A 21,526-nucleotide genomic window follows, 5' to 3' on the forward strand; every position below is an offset into this window, starting at 1 on the left:
AATGTTGCACTTCTCAGTTGGTGTCAGGGTGTGAGGTCACAGCTGTGTTTGTGTGAAGACCACACAGTCAGCTAGTTCTTAGGGGGGTGCATCATCCTACTCCGTATATTGGTAAATTCATTATCACATTTAGACATCCACCACTACACAATTTTACGTTTTTTTTGTCTTGCGAACAAGTAATAGCTTTAACACATTCTGTGACACATGTGAGATTTGTTGTCAATAAGTGGAAATAGTGCATATTAAATCCTTTAAGATTATGATACACAAGGCAATTTTTTACCTAAAAAATCTGAAAGCCCTTAATTGAAGTCAGTGACAGAAACTGTCCTTCTGCAACAACTCGTTAATTATTAATCACAGTGAATCTCAGAATTTCTAATTGCAGCCATGCTTTTTCCTCCTTGAGCTGGGTCAACCTCCTGCTATCTCCCCTGGCATGCTGTCACTCCATGTTTGGAATCATTGTTCTGGTGGCAGTCATCTGGTTTGATTTCCAAGAGTATGGCTAAGGGCCTCTCGCCTTCCTTGGGTGTCACGTTTCACAACAGCGACACTGAAGGCTGTGAGTGGGAATAAAGAGGAACTTCCTTTTAAGGCTGACATTGTACTCGCAGGCCCACCTCCTCCGCACAGATGCCATTTCCTGAGTTGAAATTCCTCGTAGTAGGACATTTTGGTGAATCAGAGGGAACGGGAATATAAATACAGGAGAATTGTGATGCAAGGCCCGGCCCACACATTCCCACTACGTCACTTGGATTTCCTTTCTCATTTTCAGTAAACACCTGTAGTCTCAATATCGACAGTGTTTTGTACAGAATTGTTTCCTGAGAGAAAACATGCAAATAACAGATTTAGATATGTTATAAGATGTTTAAAACATATCATATTATGTTACATTTTGGACTTTTGGAGGAACATTGAACAAATAATGTTGACTTTCTGAAAGGATAACCACTGCCATTACTGCTGTCTCTATTGTAAGTGATTACAGACACATTAAAAGGCAGCCTAATGTTAGAACTTCCTGTACATGTGTTGCCAGGACAACTAGAAAGGAAAGACTTAAGAGAGACTTGCCAGAATGAAGTTTTGCTGAATAAAGTTATCAATGACTTTTTCATTATTCTCTATTTCCAATGGTCATGACATCTGAGTTACAAATTGTAACTGTCCAGAGGATTGAGATACAAGCTATGACCACACTTCTCTCACAGTTTAGTCATAAAAAACAAGACAACATCAATAAGGTCGTTAATGGCATTACTGGACAGGTGACCAGGCGATTATGGGGTGCTGACCCCTGATGATAGCTGAATGTTACTTTACCAGTAACTTTACCAGACTCAAGCCCAGCTGCAGCACTGATTGTTGGCTGAGAGTTTTTTGAGTGAGCGGATTGTTTCTCATCATTAGCCGTTTCCTCTCTGACAGAACTGTTGCGTCTTATCTGGGAAATGCACACGTTCATAAATCTTTATGTAGCTTGGTTGCCATGGACACCATTCAGGATGTGTGATGGTAGGGCACCAGACAAAGTGGACATAAAATGCAGAAAAGATATAAAAGAAAGTAAAAAGGCTATACAGTTCTGACCAATCATTTGATAGTGATGCTAAATAAGTAATTAACCCAATAAATGTACTATATTCTGTATTCTAACAGGTAATTAACAGATTTTGAGGGAATGTATAACTAGTGTTTGGCTTGAGGGAATGCAACTTTAATGTTAGGCTCATAGATATCAACTATGATAGCCCTGTGTCCTGGTGCTTCTGTTTGTTTTCTTTAACTTTTGTGTATTATAAGCATATTTGGTTTTGCAACCTGTGCTGCACTCCTGCAATTGGATGAAGGGCATCACTTCCCTTATGACTGGACAAAGAGTATGGAGCATTAGGATGAAGGGCATCACTTTCTTTATGACTGGACAAAGAGTATGCTGACTTGAATATGGAAACAGATTTCGATATAACAAGAAAATGAGACCATCCACTAAGATGGGGCACGGCAATGATGCAGCTGTTGGGCAGCATCCAGGGTAGAGGTGGGTTTGTTACTGGAAGGCAGTGATGACTGATGGGTCTCATTCTTTTAGTCCCAAGTGCCTCTTCTTATTGCTTTCCACAGTAGATCATACACAGTCGATGCATCAATGCCCTGAGAAAGGAAGGAAATTCTCCTGTATCCTTCTGTCATATTTTTACTCCCATGCCACAGATGATTAGTTTCTTGATAAACAAAAACAAGTATCATTGAAGTATTGGATGCCATACTGTTGAAGTATTTACTTAATCAGTTTTAATATTACTGCTCTGTGCATTATTAGTCAAATGATTTTTGACCAGTAAGGTATTGGCATTGGAAACACATTGAGTAGGTCATGCATTCTTGAAATAACAAACAACCCCAGGAGCCAGATGATAAATCACATTGAGTGGGAGGTCACAAATGGCAAAGAGTTCCTTTGGTCTATTACATGACAGGCTCAAAGACCTAAGCCATTATGGCATACCTGACCTCTAGGTCACTTGAGGGGAAACGAAACCATGTGCACCCTGAAAGTCTTGTTACATGCAGTAGGAGTCTTTGGAATGAGGTCAATGCAGCTCAAATGTTATATGTGTTGATTTATTGAGAAAGTCCTTGCACGGTCATTTTAGCAAAAAACATGAGTGACAATGGCTTTCATCTGCATTCTTCTGGCACATTGACAGCAACTTCAAAAATGAACACTTTTCATGTTATTGTTATGTATATTATTATATCATTATATTGTTATATCATCAACAACCCATACAATACCCCAAACATATTAAATTATAAGTAGGCATTAATGTAATCTCTCAAGTAATACCTACAATTCCCACTGTAATTATTCAGCCCATTCTTGCCCAAAGAAACAAGCCATTTGTGGATGAGGGTTTCAGCAACTGTTCGACATCACAGACACTCATACTGGTTATTCCTGACATACAGTAGCCTAAAGTAGCCTAAACTAGGCCACTAGGCCTATTTCTGAATCTTCATTCCAGTTTTGCTTAGTGAAATGTAGTGGAGATCTCAATGTCCAGGACAATAAGACGGAGTAGCCTAGCCTTTTCATCAGCAATTACAATTCCATTTCAAGTCATGTTTGGTCCAATGTGGTTTAAGGCCCATAAACATCTCACTGTAGAAAGTTATCAAGACTAAATGATTTGCGTGCTCATAAAAGGACAACCCACAGAACAAATAGCACTGCGATATTTGATACTAAATGTGCACAAACATTAAACATGTTGTGGTGTTTCAATTGGTGATGAACTGTCTCCATCACCAAGGTACAAGCCCCCGCTGTTTTGTGATAGGTTCTTCGAGTGCGATTGCTTCATTGTAACCGCCTACTCTGCCCCTCCTTCTAAATGTAGCCTACTGTTCAGAGGGCAGGCAGGCGAGGGAGCGGGACTCAGCAATGCTCTTGTTCCTTTCGCTGTAAAACCTTCTGATTTTTAAACAAGCAGTCATATCAGCGAGTGACGAAAATGGAACTGTAAACATTTCAGACAACACGCCGAGGGATATTCAGTGGAATAGACTATAACCTCGTTCGTTTGATTGAACTGTAGTAGTTTCCTGTGTATTTGATTTCTTTGGACGTTGTCGTAGCATTTTTATTTTGTTGGTGGGGACCTCATTGCTTCAACTCAGGAACTCTCCATTGACATTCCCTGCTTTGGCAGCTACCGTATCTTTTTGCCGCAGTAAGTCTAGAGTTTCAGAATGTTACCCGTAACCTATGTGTGTTTAGTGTTGGAAAACAGGCTTTTCCGAATCCCAACCATTGTCTAATGCCAATGTCTGTATCTGTGTTCCAACGCAGTTGTTGGTAAACTGCCCTCGCACACAGCTCAGATCAAATAACAAACTCCACCGTGTAGTTTAGAACTTAAACAACCCGTGCACTATAAACAACACAGTTAAACAGCTTGGTTTCTGATCATCTTCCTTCCTCAACCCTTTGCCACTGTGTAGTAAAATATCCTTGTAGTCTACTGTAATCATGTAAGGTTAGCCTATGCAATTATACTTACTGAAATGTTTTCTCAGGATGTAGCCAAGGCTAACGACTGGTAACGTCAGAGCCAGATGTTTATAACTAAGTTGTGGTTTGGGACATAAATCTAGCCTGTAATCTGGGCTACCTGTTATAAAACTGTATAGGCAAATTCATGTGCAATGTAGCCTGTTTCACCTTGTCAATCTTACTTTTTTAGTCTCTCCATGACGATCAGCCGAAAACATAACTTCATTTTAGTACACTGAGTGAAAATGGCAGCTGCTCTCAGTGGCCGAAATCCGGGTGGACGTGGACCAAACCCCAGAAAAGGCCGGATTTTAGGCATCATTGACGCCATTCAGGATGCAGTTGGGCCACCAAAACAAGCTGCAGCCGACCGCAGGACTGTAGAAAAGACATGGAAGCTAATGGACAAAGTTGTAAGTGTTTTTGCAGTTTTAAAGTCGTCAGCCTACCCTCATTTCTCTTGTAGGCCTATCTGATAGCTCAATTTCCACTTTCCGAAAAATAAATAGCCTATTGCATTCTGATGAAATTAACTTTTTACTATAATTTACTGCATGCTCTCCTGCATGTTTGCTCTGCATTTATAGGTGAGACTTTGCCAGAACCCCAGATTACAACTGAAGAACAGTCCTCCATACATCTTGGATATATTGCCGGACACATACCAGCATTTGCGGTTGATATTGTGCAAATATGAAGAGAATCAGAGACTGATTCAGCTCAGTGAGAATGAATACTTTAAGATCTACATTGACAGTCTGATGAAGAAATCTAAAAGGGCAATTCGCCTCTTCAAGGAGGGCAAGGAGAGGATGTATGAGGAGCAGTCACAAGACAGGTAAGGATTGGGGCTCTGAATTTGTGCTGTTCGATACCTGTAATGTAACATATCTTTGTATATCTTATCTTTATTGTTTGATATCAATTAACTGTATTGCATTCAGAAATTAATGATCCACTTATTATTATTTTTCTATTGGTGTTAGATGGGTATTGTTTAGCTGAGCATCTGCCCGGCTTAGCTTATTGGGTGTTCATTAAATCGTGCAGATGGAGAAAGACTAAGACTTAAGTTGAGATATTGACTAGAAGACAAGGTTGACATTTGCCTTGATTGATTAGTTTGCATTTAATTTGTATCGAAAACACAAATGGAGACAAAGGTTTAAGCAAATAGCTAATCCAGGCTCCAAAAATGAGACAAACTAGGTATAACAAGTAAAAGTGAATGTTTGTCCATTAGGGTTGTGTCAGTTGTCCCCAGTTGAAAGAACATAAATTAATATTTAATTATTTGAATGAATTGACAGCTACTGAGCAGGGGTGAAGCAGAGGTAAAGAGAACTGATTAGCCTTAGGATAAATGTTGGCAACATTTCGTGACATATTGCCATATCGGGAAACTGTGACACAGCGGACAGAGGTATCAGTTGATGGCCCCAAACCGTCTGGGATGTCACTTTTCCTTAAATCACTAGAGAGAGATACCCTCTGTTGCCCTTAAAGGCACACAAGACAGAGAGGGAAGAAAGTGAATTTGTCATTTTGTAGACAAACGAAAGATGAGAGACAGAGAGGTCATCCACAGTGCAGTGAAACTGCTGGGAGCGATCATCCTGGTAAACTGGTCCCTGGTCTGTAGTCCAGCCTCTGGGAGAAGTTCACACATGTGCTTTTCCAATCAGGGCGGTCCATAGAAAGGATGCTCCCCTTTACCTTCGGCTTAGTTTGAGTAGGCTGAACACCCAAATGGGAGATCTATATTGGTGTCTTAAATCATGTTTATCCATCTAAAATGTATAGTGCTTTTTCATATATTCAACAATATGTCTTTAATATAATGGCCTTTTATATAAGAATTTCTTGCCTTTTCATTCTAGACTCTTTCTAGAATCTCTTTGCATTTCTTTGCTCATTGTAGCACATTGACAGTGCTGGCTTCTAATAGCCTATCTACTTTGTGCACACACTGGAAAAAGTCCAGCAAGAGATCTGATCTTAATTAATCATACCCAAAACTAATTAAGCTAAATGTATAGGTCTTGAGGCCAGACTAATGTAATTACATTTGGATTAAAATAGACTGGCAGACAAAATACTGTACCAACAATTTTCTCTTTCCCTTTTTTCTCTAGTGACAGCTTTTCTTCACAGTAAATGTAAAATTATTTCCTGAGGTCTAGGTGTTTGAATTCCCTTTGACCGCCTGTATGGAGAGATTGGTGCCACTACATGCAGTGTATGGCAGATGATGTTATGTTTAACCTTGAAGATTAATAATATGGCCACAGAGAGGAACTGAAGGGCTATGAGGTGCTTGTGTCAACCCTTATGATGGTAATAGTGTACCTGCTGAAGTCGTGTCAACCTTGTTACTTTTGATAACTATGGGACAGGGTGCAGGGGTCCTATGCATTTCCCTCAGACTCCAGTGCTCTAAGTGCATTACCATCAATTAGTATTGACATTAAGAGGAGATTTAAAGGGGTCAGACAGAGAGATGAATGGTGGGATGAGCGCTCTGAATGGAAATGGAGCAGTGTCTAAAAGGGCAATGGGTATTTGTGGGGAAATGGCTGTCACTAGGAAACAGTGCTTTTCCAGCATGTCATCTCTATAAATTTCATCTTTAGAAAGTCAGTATCTCCTCTGTTGATTGCACAGTGACTGACAACTGTGTGATTGAAGAGTTGAAGGTAGCTAAAATAATCATGTTAACATGTGCTTGTTGATCTGTGATTTATGACCATCTAAAGATGAAACTACATTGCAAATCTTCTAATTTGCTATCAAATGTTAACACTAACGGAGCAACCTTTTGTTCTTAGCTTATAGACCAATTCCAGATTAAGTAAGTTGTAGGAAATTTGCATCATGTTTGGCCCAACACAGAATGAAACCAAGATTTGTATTGACTATGTCTTTAATTTGCATTAAATGCATTGAATTTGCAATATTTAAAGATGCAGTTCATGATTCAGTTCAACACAAGCTGTTTATGATGCTCAGCAGCCAATCAAATGACACCCCTCCCTTCTGCATCCCAAGCACCATATTCATTGACTGGGACTGTTTGTGGCTCAGTCAAGCCACGATGTCTTTTCCCTATAACAGACCTACGCCGATTGTGACACTAGAGTTCTGTACAGACAGCTAGAGGACTGTAAGGAGCAGTTTTCTGAATTTGACAAAATATCGATAGATAGATTGATAGATTGATAGATAGATAGATAGATAGATAGTTTATTGATCCCCAAGGGGAAATTCAAGAATCATATCATAGACATCCTGAGGTCTAGGCTTTTGAATTCCCTTTGACCGCCTGTATGGAGAGATTGGTGCCACTACATGCAGTGTATGGCAGATAATGTTATGTTTAAACTTGAAGATTAATAATATGGCCACACAGAGGAACTGAAACAATGAGGTGCTTGTGTCAATACATTTATTCTTCTTGTTTTGCATTTAAGTAAAGGATGCGGTTTGTCTGCTTCGTTATGTGGTTGTTCCACGTGTCATATGCACGTAAAAGGCTGTGTTCATAAAATCTAGTTAAGCCACAGTAGAATCAGTTACAGTATCTAAAAAAAAATTCCCGTTCTTTGTCATGATGCACAAAATGATGACCGTTTGCAAATGTTGTGTTCTCTTTTCTCTATTTTTGACTTCACTTTTGTTGTTTCCTGTTGACTTTTTCAATGAGCTAGCATGCATATATTTAGTAAGTCACATGAGTTTGGGTTCTACAAATGGCTGTTGAACATGAACTGAAAGGTCAAGTTTGTCTGTTGAAGAGTTAAATAGGTTTAAATAAGCAAGAAAGTTGCCTGCTTTTAGTACTGCTGCATATTCAATTTTGGAGAGGAGGCGGTTCTAGTAGTAAAAAAAATGTTGGTCAAGTTCATATGGTTGCAATATACAAAATAGGAAAAGATAAAATATTTTACAAATCATTTAATTTAAAGAATCAGACTTTCACAGTTGATGTCTTTGTTTTATCATAGACTTCATACAGTGTCTTTATAAAGTCATGGCAGTACTAATGTCTTTGCGTCATGATGAGAAGATGTTTGTGTGGCAAGCAGAGATGGTAATGTGTTTACATTTTACGACTTCCAGAGATAGCAGTTCACTGCCACATGCGGTCACTGGGTATAATAGGACTCTGCTTACTGGACTGCACATATAGAGCAATACATGTAGCCTGACCCAGTGCATTCAGTCTGCTGTCATGGATGTTTTGAGAATGACAAAAAAGAACGGGTAGGGGGAAACGAGTAACATCCGGTGTTTTTCCTGCATTCATCCTTTCATTATCACCTCACCAAGACTCCTCAGATGTACGACTCTTATGGGACCATGGTCTGGTGTCTCCCTTTAGTGCCTCAGCACACAGACACAGACACACACACACACACACAGACACACACACACACACACACAGACACACACACACACACACACACACACACACACAGACACAGACACACACACACACACAGACACACACACACACACACAGACACACACACACACATACAGACACACACACACACACACACACACACACACACTCACTCTATCACTCACTCAACAGCAAGCACTCCACCCCCTCTCCCAACATCTCCCCAAAGGGGGGCCTTTGTCAGCTTATGTCATCTGGAAAAGATGTAGACCAAACTCCCCACAATGCATGTCACCCACGTGAATATTCTTTAATGAATAACCAGCTTTTGAGGTTTTATTTGTGCCTTCTGGTGGTTTTAAATGTCAGAACATCTGGCCGCCTCTTTCTTCCTTTCCTGACATTTCTTCATTTCTGTCTGTCTCTCTCATGCCGCCTTTTTTTCCTTCTCTTTCATTCGTGCTCTCATCAGTTTCAGGTGTCATGAGGGCCTGCTTTGTGTAGACTGTGTGGGTGGATGTCAGTTTTTTTTTTTACAGTGTTCTCCAAGTGATCGTTTTTGAAGCTAAAGAACACTAAAGCCACCTTAAAGGGTTTTATGCCCGTGTTATCTGCTTGAAGTGGACAGGGAAGTAGGATAGGAATCAGTGGGGATTGTTCTTGATGAGACCAATCAATACCGAGGCTCATGGCTGTGTCTGAGGAAAACATTGGTTGAATGGCCACTTTTTGCTTTGTGCTCGCTAAGCAGCATCATACTGCTCGTCAGTGAAGTGAGGTCTACAGCTGAATGTGACAGATGTTAAACACAAACCTTGGGTGCATAAATGAAGGCAGAGGCTTTTGTCTGCTGAACTTGCACAAGTGTCCATCCATATGTGCCACGCTGGGTCTTTTGTGCTGGAGATCTGCAGGGAGTCTGGCCAATGTGGCTGATTAGTTGTCGTGTGTGTGTGTGTGTGTGTGTGTGTGTGCCTTCCCCAACCAGGACCGCTTCCTCCTCAGAGCTACCCCGCCCCGCCATTCCCCTCCCCAGCCCACCATGCCATCTGATCTCAGCCCCTCCGTTTACTGCTGGTAGACAGAAATCAAATCTGACAAGCTGTGAACAAACTGCGTGGCTCCAGAGCTCTTCAGTATCACTGCTGCTGCACTATTGTCCACTACTGAGTATGTGCCATTTGCTCCCTGCCATGACCACCACATAATATAACAGATAGAGATTCTTACTGTAATGTGTGAAGTGTATTTCCTGTGTGGCTTTGATTTATTGTTTGATCACGTTTTTTTTTAAAATCGCGTATGGGAAAGGACAGCAAACTCATCGCCGGGTGAATCATTGTAAAGCTCCCTCACCAAGGCAGTAATGTGTGGGGAAAGGAAAATGTGAGCCAGCCACTAAGTGTCTCATAGCAGCCTCTCTGGGTGGTCTGATCATAGGGCAACATGGCAACACTGTCTGAAGGCCCCGGAAAACTGTCACAGCAGTAGGCAGCCAACCCCGCGTTTGTTCCCATCTGTCAAATTCTTGGCATGCGGCTGGTAGAAAAGTTGTTGGCTTACGGGCCTGACTGTCATTCCTCTGTCTACGTTATCATCGCTGAGCTTTTTTCATAATGTACAAGCCAGAGTTCAGGCTCACTGTGTGAAACTGCACATGCATGTTGGAGCGAATGCTTTTGAGATAGTGGGGCTGTTCTTGTCACCAGCTAAATAATTCCTTCAGTGTTCAAGGGAAGCTGTCCTGCTGTACTCCATCAATAAGTTTGGTCTTAATTAAGCTAATTAATCCTTTGCAGTGTGCAGCACAACCTTATTTAATGAAAGCACCCTGCAGGAGTCCCTTTCAATGCACTCTTGACTGAAAGGGAAGCACGCCCTGCCTGTCATTAAGTTTGATGAGTCTGTGTGTAGGTCTTTCAGTGTCCTCTTCCACAACTATTGATTTTGCTAGCATTTCCAAAAATAACTGTTCTGTCAGTAAACATGCATCCATTTTTTTACTGACACCTAACATTATCTGGTTGGTCTTTTACTTGTTTTTCCAGTTTTTCAGGATCATCGCAGAGGTGCTTATCATTTCTGAATGTGTCCCTCCCTTTAGTTAAGAGAGCTTAAGAGCACATGCATGCAGATATGTGGATCTGCTGTTACAGATGGACAGGGACCATGGGAGCTGCCTGCTGCTGCTGCTGCTGTAACATTTTTACTGCTACCTTGACAACCATGCCCACAGTAGCTTCCTAAAGTAATTGGTTCAGAATCAGCTGGATTTAAAGTGCAGCATTTGCCAGAAAGGTGGATGTGGACCCGTAAGGTGTTCTTATTCCTGATATATATATATATATTTAAAAAAAATCAGTCACACTAGGGATAACTACTTTTAGATTGACACACTAAATGCATATGTAAAACACCACAGACATGGAGTAGAATGTTTTTTTTACATTTTTTTTAAATGGAATAGCAGCTTGTGTTACTGAATTTGCTGATTTGATTTGAACTCTGAAATGTATGTAAGGTTCATGTTATTTTTTACATAACACCATTTTAATTCCATCTTTTGTTATTTTTTTTTTTTATCTGAACAGTTGAAAAAGCTGACGCTGAATTGATCTGTAGTACACACATCATATGTATACTAGAAAATACCAGTTTAAATAACTGGAATAATAACAGTTTCTTAGTAACAGTATCATCAGTGGTGAGATAACAGCCTAATAGTGAGAACTTGAAACCTTTTCTACAGTTTTCATCATTATCCTGATTTCCTGAATAGCTAGCTATGTGTTCTCGCTTGTTTTGCAGAAAATGTGAAAACTTCTTGGTCATGATGTCAGATGGTGATATATTTAAACATCAGCAGATTAGCATTAGTAAGTACTAGTGCAGTGCCCGTTCAAACATGCTATTCCTGTAGCCCAGTTACATGCCTGCAGGTAGGCCTGCTTTAAAAATAGGATGATAGGGGAAAACATAATTCCAGGTAAGCATTCAATAATGAATAGGCCTACAGATAATATAATAATATAATACATGTGAAGTAAGCAGAATTTAAACATGGCTGCATGTGACATTTTCAAAATGACATAATCCTAACAGCTGTTTTGAGTCAAGGCTATATGCTTAGCCTATTGAATAACTTGATGATAGAGAAAACAAACAATTTTGTGGAATGATGCATCATATGGAATTTGCAACGGTGTGACTCAAAAACAGTCTCTGGTGGCCTATAAGTGACATCACACTCTGTCTGCCACTCGTTGCTTGTCGCTGGTTATGCTTTGCATGTGTGGCATTTTGAGACGTTCTTTAATTCGGGACCATTATCGCTCGTTTCAATTTAGGACCTTGCAGTTGGAATTGTCGTTTGCTTAATCAAAGTCTAAAGACAGTCCAAAGTAGCCTGGGCTATTCGAAGTGTCCGCTTATTGCAAATCATTTTTTACGTAATTTTGAAGAGCCACTGCATAGCCTACCTGTGTGTGTTGGCATGTTGGCGTGTTGTTGCAAAATCCGTGGAGTTATCTTGCACTCGCTTAATTTTTTTCCCGTGTAACCTACACTGATCCAATTCTGCCAAAGCCCTGCTTCTATCCTCACTGGTAGCTTACAGTCCTACATGCTGTGTGGGAGGGGGAGTGGCTAGCGGCGAAAGCCAATGCGTGCTTCTTTTACCGATATAGGCAATTTAACGATATCTTTTGCATTTCTTATTCAAACAACGTCAAATTTGGCAGTGCACTTACTCATGCCCGTAGCAAGACGCCTGCCAAGTTTGTAATCAGTCTGACAAACGGTCAGCGAGATATGCGTGCCACAGACACACACACACACACAGACACACAGACGCTTCTTGCTTTATAGATAGATAGATGTTTGTTGTCACTGACCAGCCACTAAAAGTAGCAAGAGCCATAACTCTTTCAAGTGTTTCAACTAGTCTGCAATTTTTGAGCTGTACCACTGCAAAGATTGTCTCCAATATGTCAACCATTTTGGCTTGCACCATTTTGCGTAATTTACAGGATGACCTTTTTTTGTGACATGCTTCATTTGTGGTTATCTTTAAGCTGTCTAATAGAGGTAGCCGTGATGTTATCAGAGAGGATGTTGCTGCTTATGGCAGGAAGTATGCTTGTGGCCGTGTCCTTCAGCCAAATGGTCATTGTGCTTCCATAGTCTGTGAATGACGTGTGGAAGGATCTCTGGTCTGTGGTTGAGCTGTTTCCTGTTCTCTGGATAGTATATTGGAAGACTGATGGGTCATTGGTAAATTAAAGGGGAAAAAAAACTGTAGGATCTGTAAGATAAGTCACCCATGGTGAACTCCCAAACCCCCCACTGTCCACAAATGCTCACATGCTCACTCACTGGCCTCCTTGCCCAAAAGTGAATACAGTCCTGTCTGAGGGCTGGAATCACCCTGGACACACCATGGCTGCTGACTCATCGCACTGTGATAGACAGAAGCAGAGGGGGCAGGACACTGTGGAGGCGTACAGGAGACGGCCTCTCTCAATGTAATGAGGAGAAGAGGTCTGAAAAAAAGCCTGGGAAAAGCTGAGGTGTCACAGGAAGTGATGTGTGTTCTTCAAGTGGTGCATTGTGATTGTCAATAGCCATTTTAGGTCTTTGTGAGGATATCCTCTCAAGTGCTTTTGAAATTAAATTGCAAATTGGACGGTGTACACGACATTGGTTCACAAAGACAATCGTTTTAGAGACAGTAATCAGCCATTGAAAGCACAGAAAGGTGCCTTTCCTTCAACTGAACATTTTGTAATGAACTTAATGTGTCACTGCATCTAAATTTGGAGTGTAGTTCATGTTGAGTATTGTATTTGCTGCAGTATTTATTAAACACAGAGCCATATCTGGGCAGTGGAGGGGAATGAATATAATTGGCAGCAAGACTATTTTAATTAACATTAGCCCAAAGTTAATGTTAATTTTGGATGTTCTCTGTGTGTTTTGCCTCTCTTGAGATGTTGGTCTTTCTTGTGAACAATTTCACATGAAAGGTGTCGCTAATTGCAGCCATCTGGTGAGGAAATAGGCCCTAGCCGGCTGGTAGGGTGTGCTGAGGAGCGACGGCAGCCAGCCACCGGTTGGTCGAGGGAGTGAGTGAGCAAGCATGGAGTGGGACGGAGGGAGCTGTTAGTCACTCGCCGGCTGAGTAAGGTTGCGTGGCAGCACTGACACAGTCCAGAGGAATGAAGGGGTGTCCCCCCCAAGTGTGTGTGTGTGTGTGTGTGTGTGTGGGTGGATGGGGGGGGGGGGTGTTAGGTTCACAGGGTTCGTCAGGGTTCTCTCATGTTCACCATAGAGCCTAACTTGTCCATTACACCAGATATCATATGTACAGTGCAGTTTTGCTGAATGGCACCGGTAATTTGAGCCCAATATTGCCATTCTGCCAGATATTCATGATGTCATTTATAATCAAAGAGCAAAGAATGCAGCTCTGTCAGGTCCGGCTTATGTCCTGCACCCTTTGTTGCTCCTGTGGGAGGCAGATGAATATTCTAGATGCACTGAATGATTTAAAGGATTTACCTGTGTTCCCCATAGTGTCCATGTCTCAATGCTAAGCCCATTATCCTAATCTGTCTGAGAGTTTTGATAGGAATAATAAAATGGCAGTATGAAAAATGGAAATCTGTACAGTATAAATAACTATGTTACAAATATATTATTACTAATGTTGTATTCGTCATTGTTGTTGTATGTATAATTTTGTCTTGATTTTCATTCATCATCCTTTTAAGTTGGCCAGTTGTGAGAAGTCTCTGGTCCATGTGACTGAGTCCTGCAGTCATGTCCAGTGCTGCTGGGCACAGCTGTTTTAACACAGGAGTGGCCAAGCTGACCTGACCCACTACATAGTTCTTACTTAGTGATCTCAGTGCTATTACTGCTTTTACAGCCAATGGCAACAGTTCAATATCAATCAGATGTGGACATGGATTTAAGAGATCATGAAGAGAGATACTTAACCAGAAACTGTTGTCAGATAGTATAAAGCTATTGAGCTAAGTTGATTTTCAATAAGACTGTTGAAGTAGTTCAGTGGTTTGTTTGGTAGTTTATTGAAGGAATTAATAGCACACTCTTGTAAAAATGCTACTGATTGTTTTCCTTGACTATTTGCCTGTGATGGAGATAATATTTTATAAAGGTTCTTAATACTTAATGCTTAACACTTAATGGTTTCTATGCTGCATCTGATGGAGCCCTGCTATATACTGATTTTGTGAGGTCTGCCCAGCTTTAAAGTGAAGCCAAGAGGCAGAGAATGGATTGAGGGCATCAGTTCCTGCTCCTTTTGAACAGCACAGGTGCTCTCTTTGAACTGTGCAGCTTGACTTTGTGTTGAGTTGAGCCTTAATGATATAAACAGACTTGGGCATCCACCACTTAGTCTCCCAAGCCTCAGTAATCTAAAGGATACGTTTTTAGCCCACTGTAAGAATTCTGTCATATGCTCTCATACACTCTCTGTTGACTGATACCACAAGGCTATATGTGTAACATCTCAAGGCGTGAACAAAAGCGTGTCATATGCATTTCCCCACATGACTACTCGGGGTGAGACTGGTCCTCCAGTGCCCTAATGAGGCAGGCAGCTGCTGCACCTCAGAGTCGGGCCGAGTCATCCCTCCCTCCCCCGTGCGCCATGCTGCGGCTTGCTGGCCGCTAGGTATGGAAATGAAAAGTAGCAGTTAGTCCAGCGGCAGTGTGTAATTAATGTGCGCCACACTCGCCTGCACAGTCCTGGCCTTGTTTGAGTTTGCCCTGATGAGAGAGCAAACACACCGAGTGAGTCACAGTGTTCTTTCGCCTCTGTAGCGGCTTGAGCAGTGACTTGGCCTGAATTTCACTGTGTGTGTGTGTGTGTGTGTGTGTGCCAATGGCTTTTTGACAATAATACAAAGTGAGGGGCAGCCTTGTCTCAGATGGATCACTGCTATTTGCCCAGCTTGCTGAATTTACTTCACCTGAGCCCAGAAGTCGATTGCTGAAGCAGTCTGAGCTACTGCTAAGCTCAAAGGAGGAGCGTCTGGTGCATTCCACAACTCTAGAGAGCTCTGTCTGTTTTCTCATTCAGCCTTTTCATGATCTCCATTGATCAATGGTTCACACATAACAAAACAGACGCATTAATGGTCCCTCTGTCCATGCATGTTTTTATTTAGTTTTTATTATTTGCATGTCTTGCAGTCATTTATAAGAGGTTAAACATGGGGAGATTCTGTTTAATGACCAATTCTCTATCAGCACCGAAAGTGGATTATTCACACAGAAGGTGGGATGTTGAACACGTTTGCTTGAGGTGACACCAGGCTGTAGTTTCGTAAAATGGTGCTGAAATAGAACATCAACCACCTCAAGCTCACAGCGCTTTCTGTTCGTTGTGCTGGCTTCAACATATCATATGCTATCATATCAGCAGCTGGGGTTTGTGTTTCCTGTTTGATGAATTTTGTAGAGAACACCTGCAGCAAAACAGCAGCATTTTCATTAATAAAAAGAGAATCCTCCACCATACTGTGAAGAACAAAGACAAGAACTCCAGAGGCTGCCCAGGAGGTAGAGGGCCCGTGCTCGTGCTAGCTCCGTTTTCATCTTCTGGCTCTGGGAGACCCTTTTGAAGACCGTTTGTGGTTCAGCGGCTCAGTTGTGAACTGCTGCATGGGAGTGCGTTGCCATCGAGCCAGTTGAGTTTTACAGAATGACTAAAATGTCAGTGTTTGTTCAAGGCTTTTCATGGGGGGACAGTTTAATGAATTAATCACATCTCTTCCCCTCTCAGATACTGCATGCTGTCTTGAAGTGAAGCAATTGAGTGTCTCAGACTTTGAACTCCTGGATATTTTTCTCTTCATGAGGAGTTTTTATGAGGACATTTGCTTGGAGCACTCTGCTGGTTCTCTGGTGAATTAAGCTTGTTTCATCAAATCATCCAATAAGTGTCATGCAGGGTGACATCAGTGCTGGAGCCTGTATTTCTAGTGTTCTCTCACATGAGTGAGACTGACAGCCAGTGTCTAGCGGGGTGTGGGGACTGCTACAGCCTTGGCCAGGGGAGATGTGTGAAGGGCCGCAGCAAGCAGAGGTGGGTGGTTTGTAGATGCCAGTAGGTGATATGTGTGGGGAGATGACCTTAAAGTGTTTGTCCCTGATGGTGTGTGAGTGTGTGTGTTGTTTGTGTGTGTTTGTTTATTAGTGCCTCACACGACACAAGACCACACACAGAGGCACATACCCTAGATTAAACTCCCTACTGTTGATTTGCTTATAAATCTCCAAATATTGTGTCCAGAGTCTTGTTATTTAAACAGTGAACATCACATGAGTGGGGAGGGGATGAGAGGAGGAGATGAGACTATGAGAAATGGTCTGCTTTAAAAGCCCCAGTAGGTATCCAACTGTGAAGCAACGCACAGTTTGTTTTGTCGGGGTCGTTGTGATAGCTGTGGAGGTTTGTAGGTTTATGCCTTACATTAATCAAGCTGTCTTATATCCTGAGCGCTCATGACATTTAGCCACTGCTCAGCCTTATTAAGAAATGAATGGGCCCCGAATCCATCACCCTTGTCTGAAGGGACCCCCATCTCTCTTTATAATCAGCTGACGGGGCCTGCCCATCGCACTTAGCACGTTTGTGCACATACCCCCCATTTCCCATTTGAGTATGTCCTTTTGAAGTGTATTTCATCAACAAATTGAACAGAACAGCTAATTTCACAGCTAATTACCATTATTGTGAATTGCCCTCCTATTCATTAAACATGGCAGCGGATTCTAGTACCTCATTCACTTCTTTTTGTGCTGCTTAAAATCGTCCACAAGCTTGATTTCATTTGACCAAAAAAATCATCCTGAAATGTATTCAAATTAATTGACAAATCCTCCTTCTTGGAGACTCCAGCCAGCAGACACAGGGGCGTTGCATATCTTCTGTGACCGAATCTGCGTGTGTGTGGTGTGTGTGTGTGTGTTGTGTGTGTGTGTGTGTGTGTGTGGCGGTGTGTGTGTGTGGCGGTGTGCACTGCAGAGAGGCCAGGGCACGGTGCCCGCTCCTGGAGAGGACATTTAAATGAGGACGCAGACTGCCCTGTCCCAGCTGCTCTCTTGAGGCCAAATGCAATGGGTGGGAGTTGTCACAGGGGAGCTGAGATGAGATGGGGGAGTTGGGTGGAGTGTGTGTGTGTGTGTGTGTGTGTGTGTGTGTGTGTGTGTGCACACTAGGGGACACATGTGTCACTCCCTGCCTGTCCCCTTCCTGTCCCTGCCCCCTTCTTCCAGTGAGGTGGGATTTAACCAGGCAGGGGCCTGATGACACAGCAGTGACCACACAGATTGGCACAGATGAGGCCTCATTAAATGCACATGCTTGAACACACACACACACACACACACACACACAAATGCAATATGTTAAATGACTTCTTCGAGTAGCAGAATATTTACAGCATTTCAATGGTAGCCTAAGCATGAGTTTCAAGACATCTTTTCATCTTCATATTCACCTCAGTGCAAAACCAACTACATTTAGCAGAGCTATGTGCAGGGATCTGTGTGCATGTGAGGTCTGTGTGTCAGTGAGGTTACTTATAGGCCAACATTTGAATTCTTTTTGTCATTGCCTGTGCTGTTTTCTTTGAAAGTTGTCTATAAAAAAGCATCACATGTGTTGCATCTCAGATACACCACAACACCACACAAGTAGATTTTTTCTTTTTTATAGCTTGTAGTCATGTTTTTTTTCTTATCCTGTTAGAACTTCTGATACGATCGTGTTTAGGTTGCTTGTGTTGAGTGGGAGGCAGCCTTGCGGTGCTCTTAAGTGTAGGGGTTGTTGTGAGGCAGGCTACCAAGAGCAGAACAAAGCCCTGTGTGACAGATGGGTTCTCAGTTCTACCCAAGTCTGGAACAGAGTGCTGATTCCACAATTAGCCTTTCCTGTGAACGCCAAGCTCACACTCTATGTGTTACCAGCACAACACATTTCTTTCAGAGAAGGAGTGCTCCAGGGTAGTTTATGATACTTTAGTATTTTTCTGTGTAAACCTTATCTTAATTGTGTTGAATGTGTTAAGAGCATCTTTACCTCGCTTGATTTGGAGGGTACATTTTGTGAAGGAGGCAGATTGAAATGTGACAATTTTGCATTTCGATCGTGAGTCTTGCTTATTGTTAGTGTGACTAGAGGATGCTGCAGCAAATTGGTCCAATCCTGAATTTAATCTAGAATGTCCTCACTATAGGATGTTACTTTGAAGGCAGACCCCTTTGTCATTACCTGGCCTTTTGGGTGTAATATTCCAAATACTAATATTATTTTAGTTTTGCAGTGAGCTCATTTGATATCATTGAATTTCAGCTTTGGACTGCATCTCAGTAAGTGTACAGGGATGTGGCCACATTGATTTAAGCATAAACTCATGTACTGTGATTTCCCACCAAAGCTCCTCCCCTCATTAAAGTCTCAAACACATCAAGGAGCTGCTAGAGATGAACTGCTGAATAACATGTTCACTCTCCCTCTCTCCTTCTCTCTTTCTCTCTCTCTCTCTCCCTCTCTCTCGCTCTCTCTTTCACTAATGGATAGGGTTGTTTTTCAACCTTCTGCAAATTATTTTCAATTGATTGAATAATTCATGGCAATGCTGGTATGGAGTCGGGGGGTATCTGTGGGTCTGTGTGTTTGTGGCATGTGGCTGGCGGTGGCAGCAACAGCCGCGTTAGCGGCTTCGTTCACAACGGGGGGTCCAGATAGATATCTCATCTAGAGTGATGGCCCTGACCAGGTCCCTGCAAACCATTAGCATCCCGCGGTCACTCTTAACATTGGCAGCATCAGCCTGGCTAATGCCTCGGCTCGGTCCTGTCGAGATGGAGTCTGGCAGGTGTTTTAATGATGAGTCATCCAGCTGTCCCTTTGGGATAATGCGTCCTGATACTCCAGAGATAGCACGAGGAGGGCTGTGGCCACAGGGCTGATTACCTCTGTCTCCTTCTCCTCTTTGTTGTCGTCCAGATCAGATGTCTTCTTCACATTCTTGTCCTTTTCTTTTCCACCGTGAGGGATACTGTGTGTTCAAATGAGGGTTCAGGGTTCCATCTTGTTTTCTTTTGATCTGCTATAATTCTTCTTTTTTTTATGTGGGTGGTATTTAATCGAAAATGACAGCTGAGCCACGCAAGACAGCATGTAGCACATTTAACTAAGTTATGTTTTTGAGTGACACTTTGAAAGTGAATGTAGGCCAGTGTGAACTGAAAGAGAATAATGCACGAGCCAGGCAGTGTGTGGCGAGGCCAGGCGCCACAGGTGCAGCAGAATGTCACTGTAGGCCGTTGATCCACACAGGTGTCACGCCTCAATCTCTCTGGTGCCCTTCTTCATGCCTGCATGACAATGAGCCTGAGCGAAAGAGACAGAATAGGCCTACAGTAGTGAAAATGTGAGAGAAAAATAATCATACCATATCTTAATGTTTTGCAGTCTGCTTAATGAATTTACAGCTTTGCAAATAGTGGAAACATTTATACAATTTGTGTATAATTTAAAATGATGATGTGCTTTTGGGCCTTACACTAATACATATCAAAGATGATTTATTCCTCAGATTGTATATTCCTAAAAAAGCATGCTGGAGAAAAGATAGTGGAATTAAATCTATCCACATACATATATCTCTCATGTCAGACTGTATTTATATTTGTAATGGAGAACTTCTTTTAAAAACTTTAATTTCTAATTTGTTGGAAATTAATTAAATTCTGCTACATCGAGATCCATGTTGTTGGTGCAAAATGGAATTTGGATTGAGAAGATATTTCTACATTTTACATGTGTACTGGTGATGTTTTTGTGTGATTAAGTGTACATTTTATGTAAGCATATTTAAATGTTGTGCGCATGTTTAACATTTACATTTTCTTTATGCATGAATGTATTTTTGCAAATTCTTGAGCATCAGACCAACTCCTCTGACAAGTTGACACAGCACATTTCATTTGCATCCTCCTCTGTATCTAATCAAATCATCTTTATGAGGGAGGGGACAATTCCATCAAACTGTTCAGATAAAGACTCCCAGCAGCCACAGAATTTCACACGGCTGTTGCATGAATATCAAACCACGTAATTTACACAGTGTGCAGAACAAGATGGTATGAAGAACAAACCCTAATTTGACCAGATATCTGTCCATTGAGACTGTTGGACCAAATGATGGGCAGAAGAGTTTTGGCCAGAGCTTATGTATTCATTTAGCAGACACTTTTCATCCAAAAAGACTTATGTCTATTCAATTACAAGGCCTTGCTCAAGGGTACAACGGTGGAAGCCGGGAATTGAACCCACAACTTTTCAGGCTACTGCATGCTAGCCTAGCTCCTTAACCACTACGCTACTACCACCCCACATATGTTCATTCATGTACCTATGGGAAGCAAACCTTGATCTCCCATCATCTGCAACATAGTGCTAAATGCTTCATCAGAGTAGAGTAGGTCACCGTCTGACAGTCACTCAGGCTTCTGCTCAGCCCTGCTGTCCATTCACAGGGGATCAGTGTCTGGTGTACTGTATCAGACAGCCGTACAGAGTGGAGCTGACATATACACCCCTGCAGTCTCTGAAAGTGGTGCCAGTACACTTTTGACATCTGCGCCAGCTTTTGGACATCCTTTCGTTTGTGTTCTCACAGAGTAATACTCTCCCTCCTATACCCTTTCACCCTAACGCACAAGGGAAGAAAAAGAAAAGCACAAAAACGTTCCAGATCACTGACCTTCATCAGATCTAGTAAAGGTTGGAATGATGCTGTTGTGATTAAATGTTGCTGCTTGGGGAGTATCAAATCCAGTGTGATCGCCGGAACCAGTGGAAAACCTAGTCCAAGTATGTCAGTGTCTTCAGCTGACATTTTCAAAATTTGAAAGTTGGAGACTCATGTTTCTGAAGGTGACTGTTGTTTGAGTAGCCTTTTCATAAGTTGGAAAACATCATAAGGATATAATTAGCGTGACTC

General features: G+C 41.9%; 1 protein-coding gene across 3 annotated transcripts in view; it reads left to right on the top strand.

The window, feature by feature from the left end:
* Positions 1-3,445: 3,445 nt before the first annotated feature.
* Positions 3,446-21,526, top strand: part of cblb (Cbl proto-oncogene B, E3 ubiquitin protein ligase) — a 48,776-nt gene continuing 30,695 nt past the window's right edge. For all 3 annotated transcript variants that reach the window (XM_076274184.1, XM_076274185.1, XM_076274186.1), the window contains exons 1-3: positions 3,446-3,749; positions 4,263-4,485; positions 4,660-4,910. In XM_076274184.1, coding sequence (XP_076130299.1) covers positions 4,318-4,485; positions 4,660-4,910 — 419 coding nt within the window. In that variant the 5' untranslated portion in view covers positions 3,446-3,749; positions 4,263-4,317. The remainder of the gene's footprint in view (positions 3,750-4,262; positions 4,486-4,659; positions 4,911-21,526) is intronic.

The sequence above is a fragment of the Alosa pseudoharengus genome, unplaced genomic scaffold, assembly GCF_046254945.1.
Source record: "Alosa pseudoharengus isolate Yale_2024_CS ecotype anadromous, Long Island Sound unplaced genomic scaffold, YU_APseudo_1.1 YU_APseudo_1.1_scf_8, whole genome shotgun sequence".
In the NCBI taxonomy this organism is placed as follows: Eukaryota; Metazoa; Chordata; class Actinopteri; order Clupeiformes; family Clupeidae; genus Alosa; species Alosa pseudoharengus.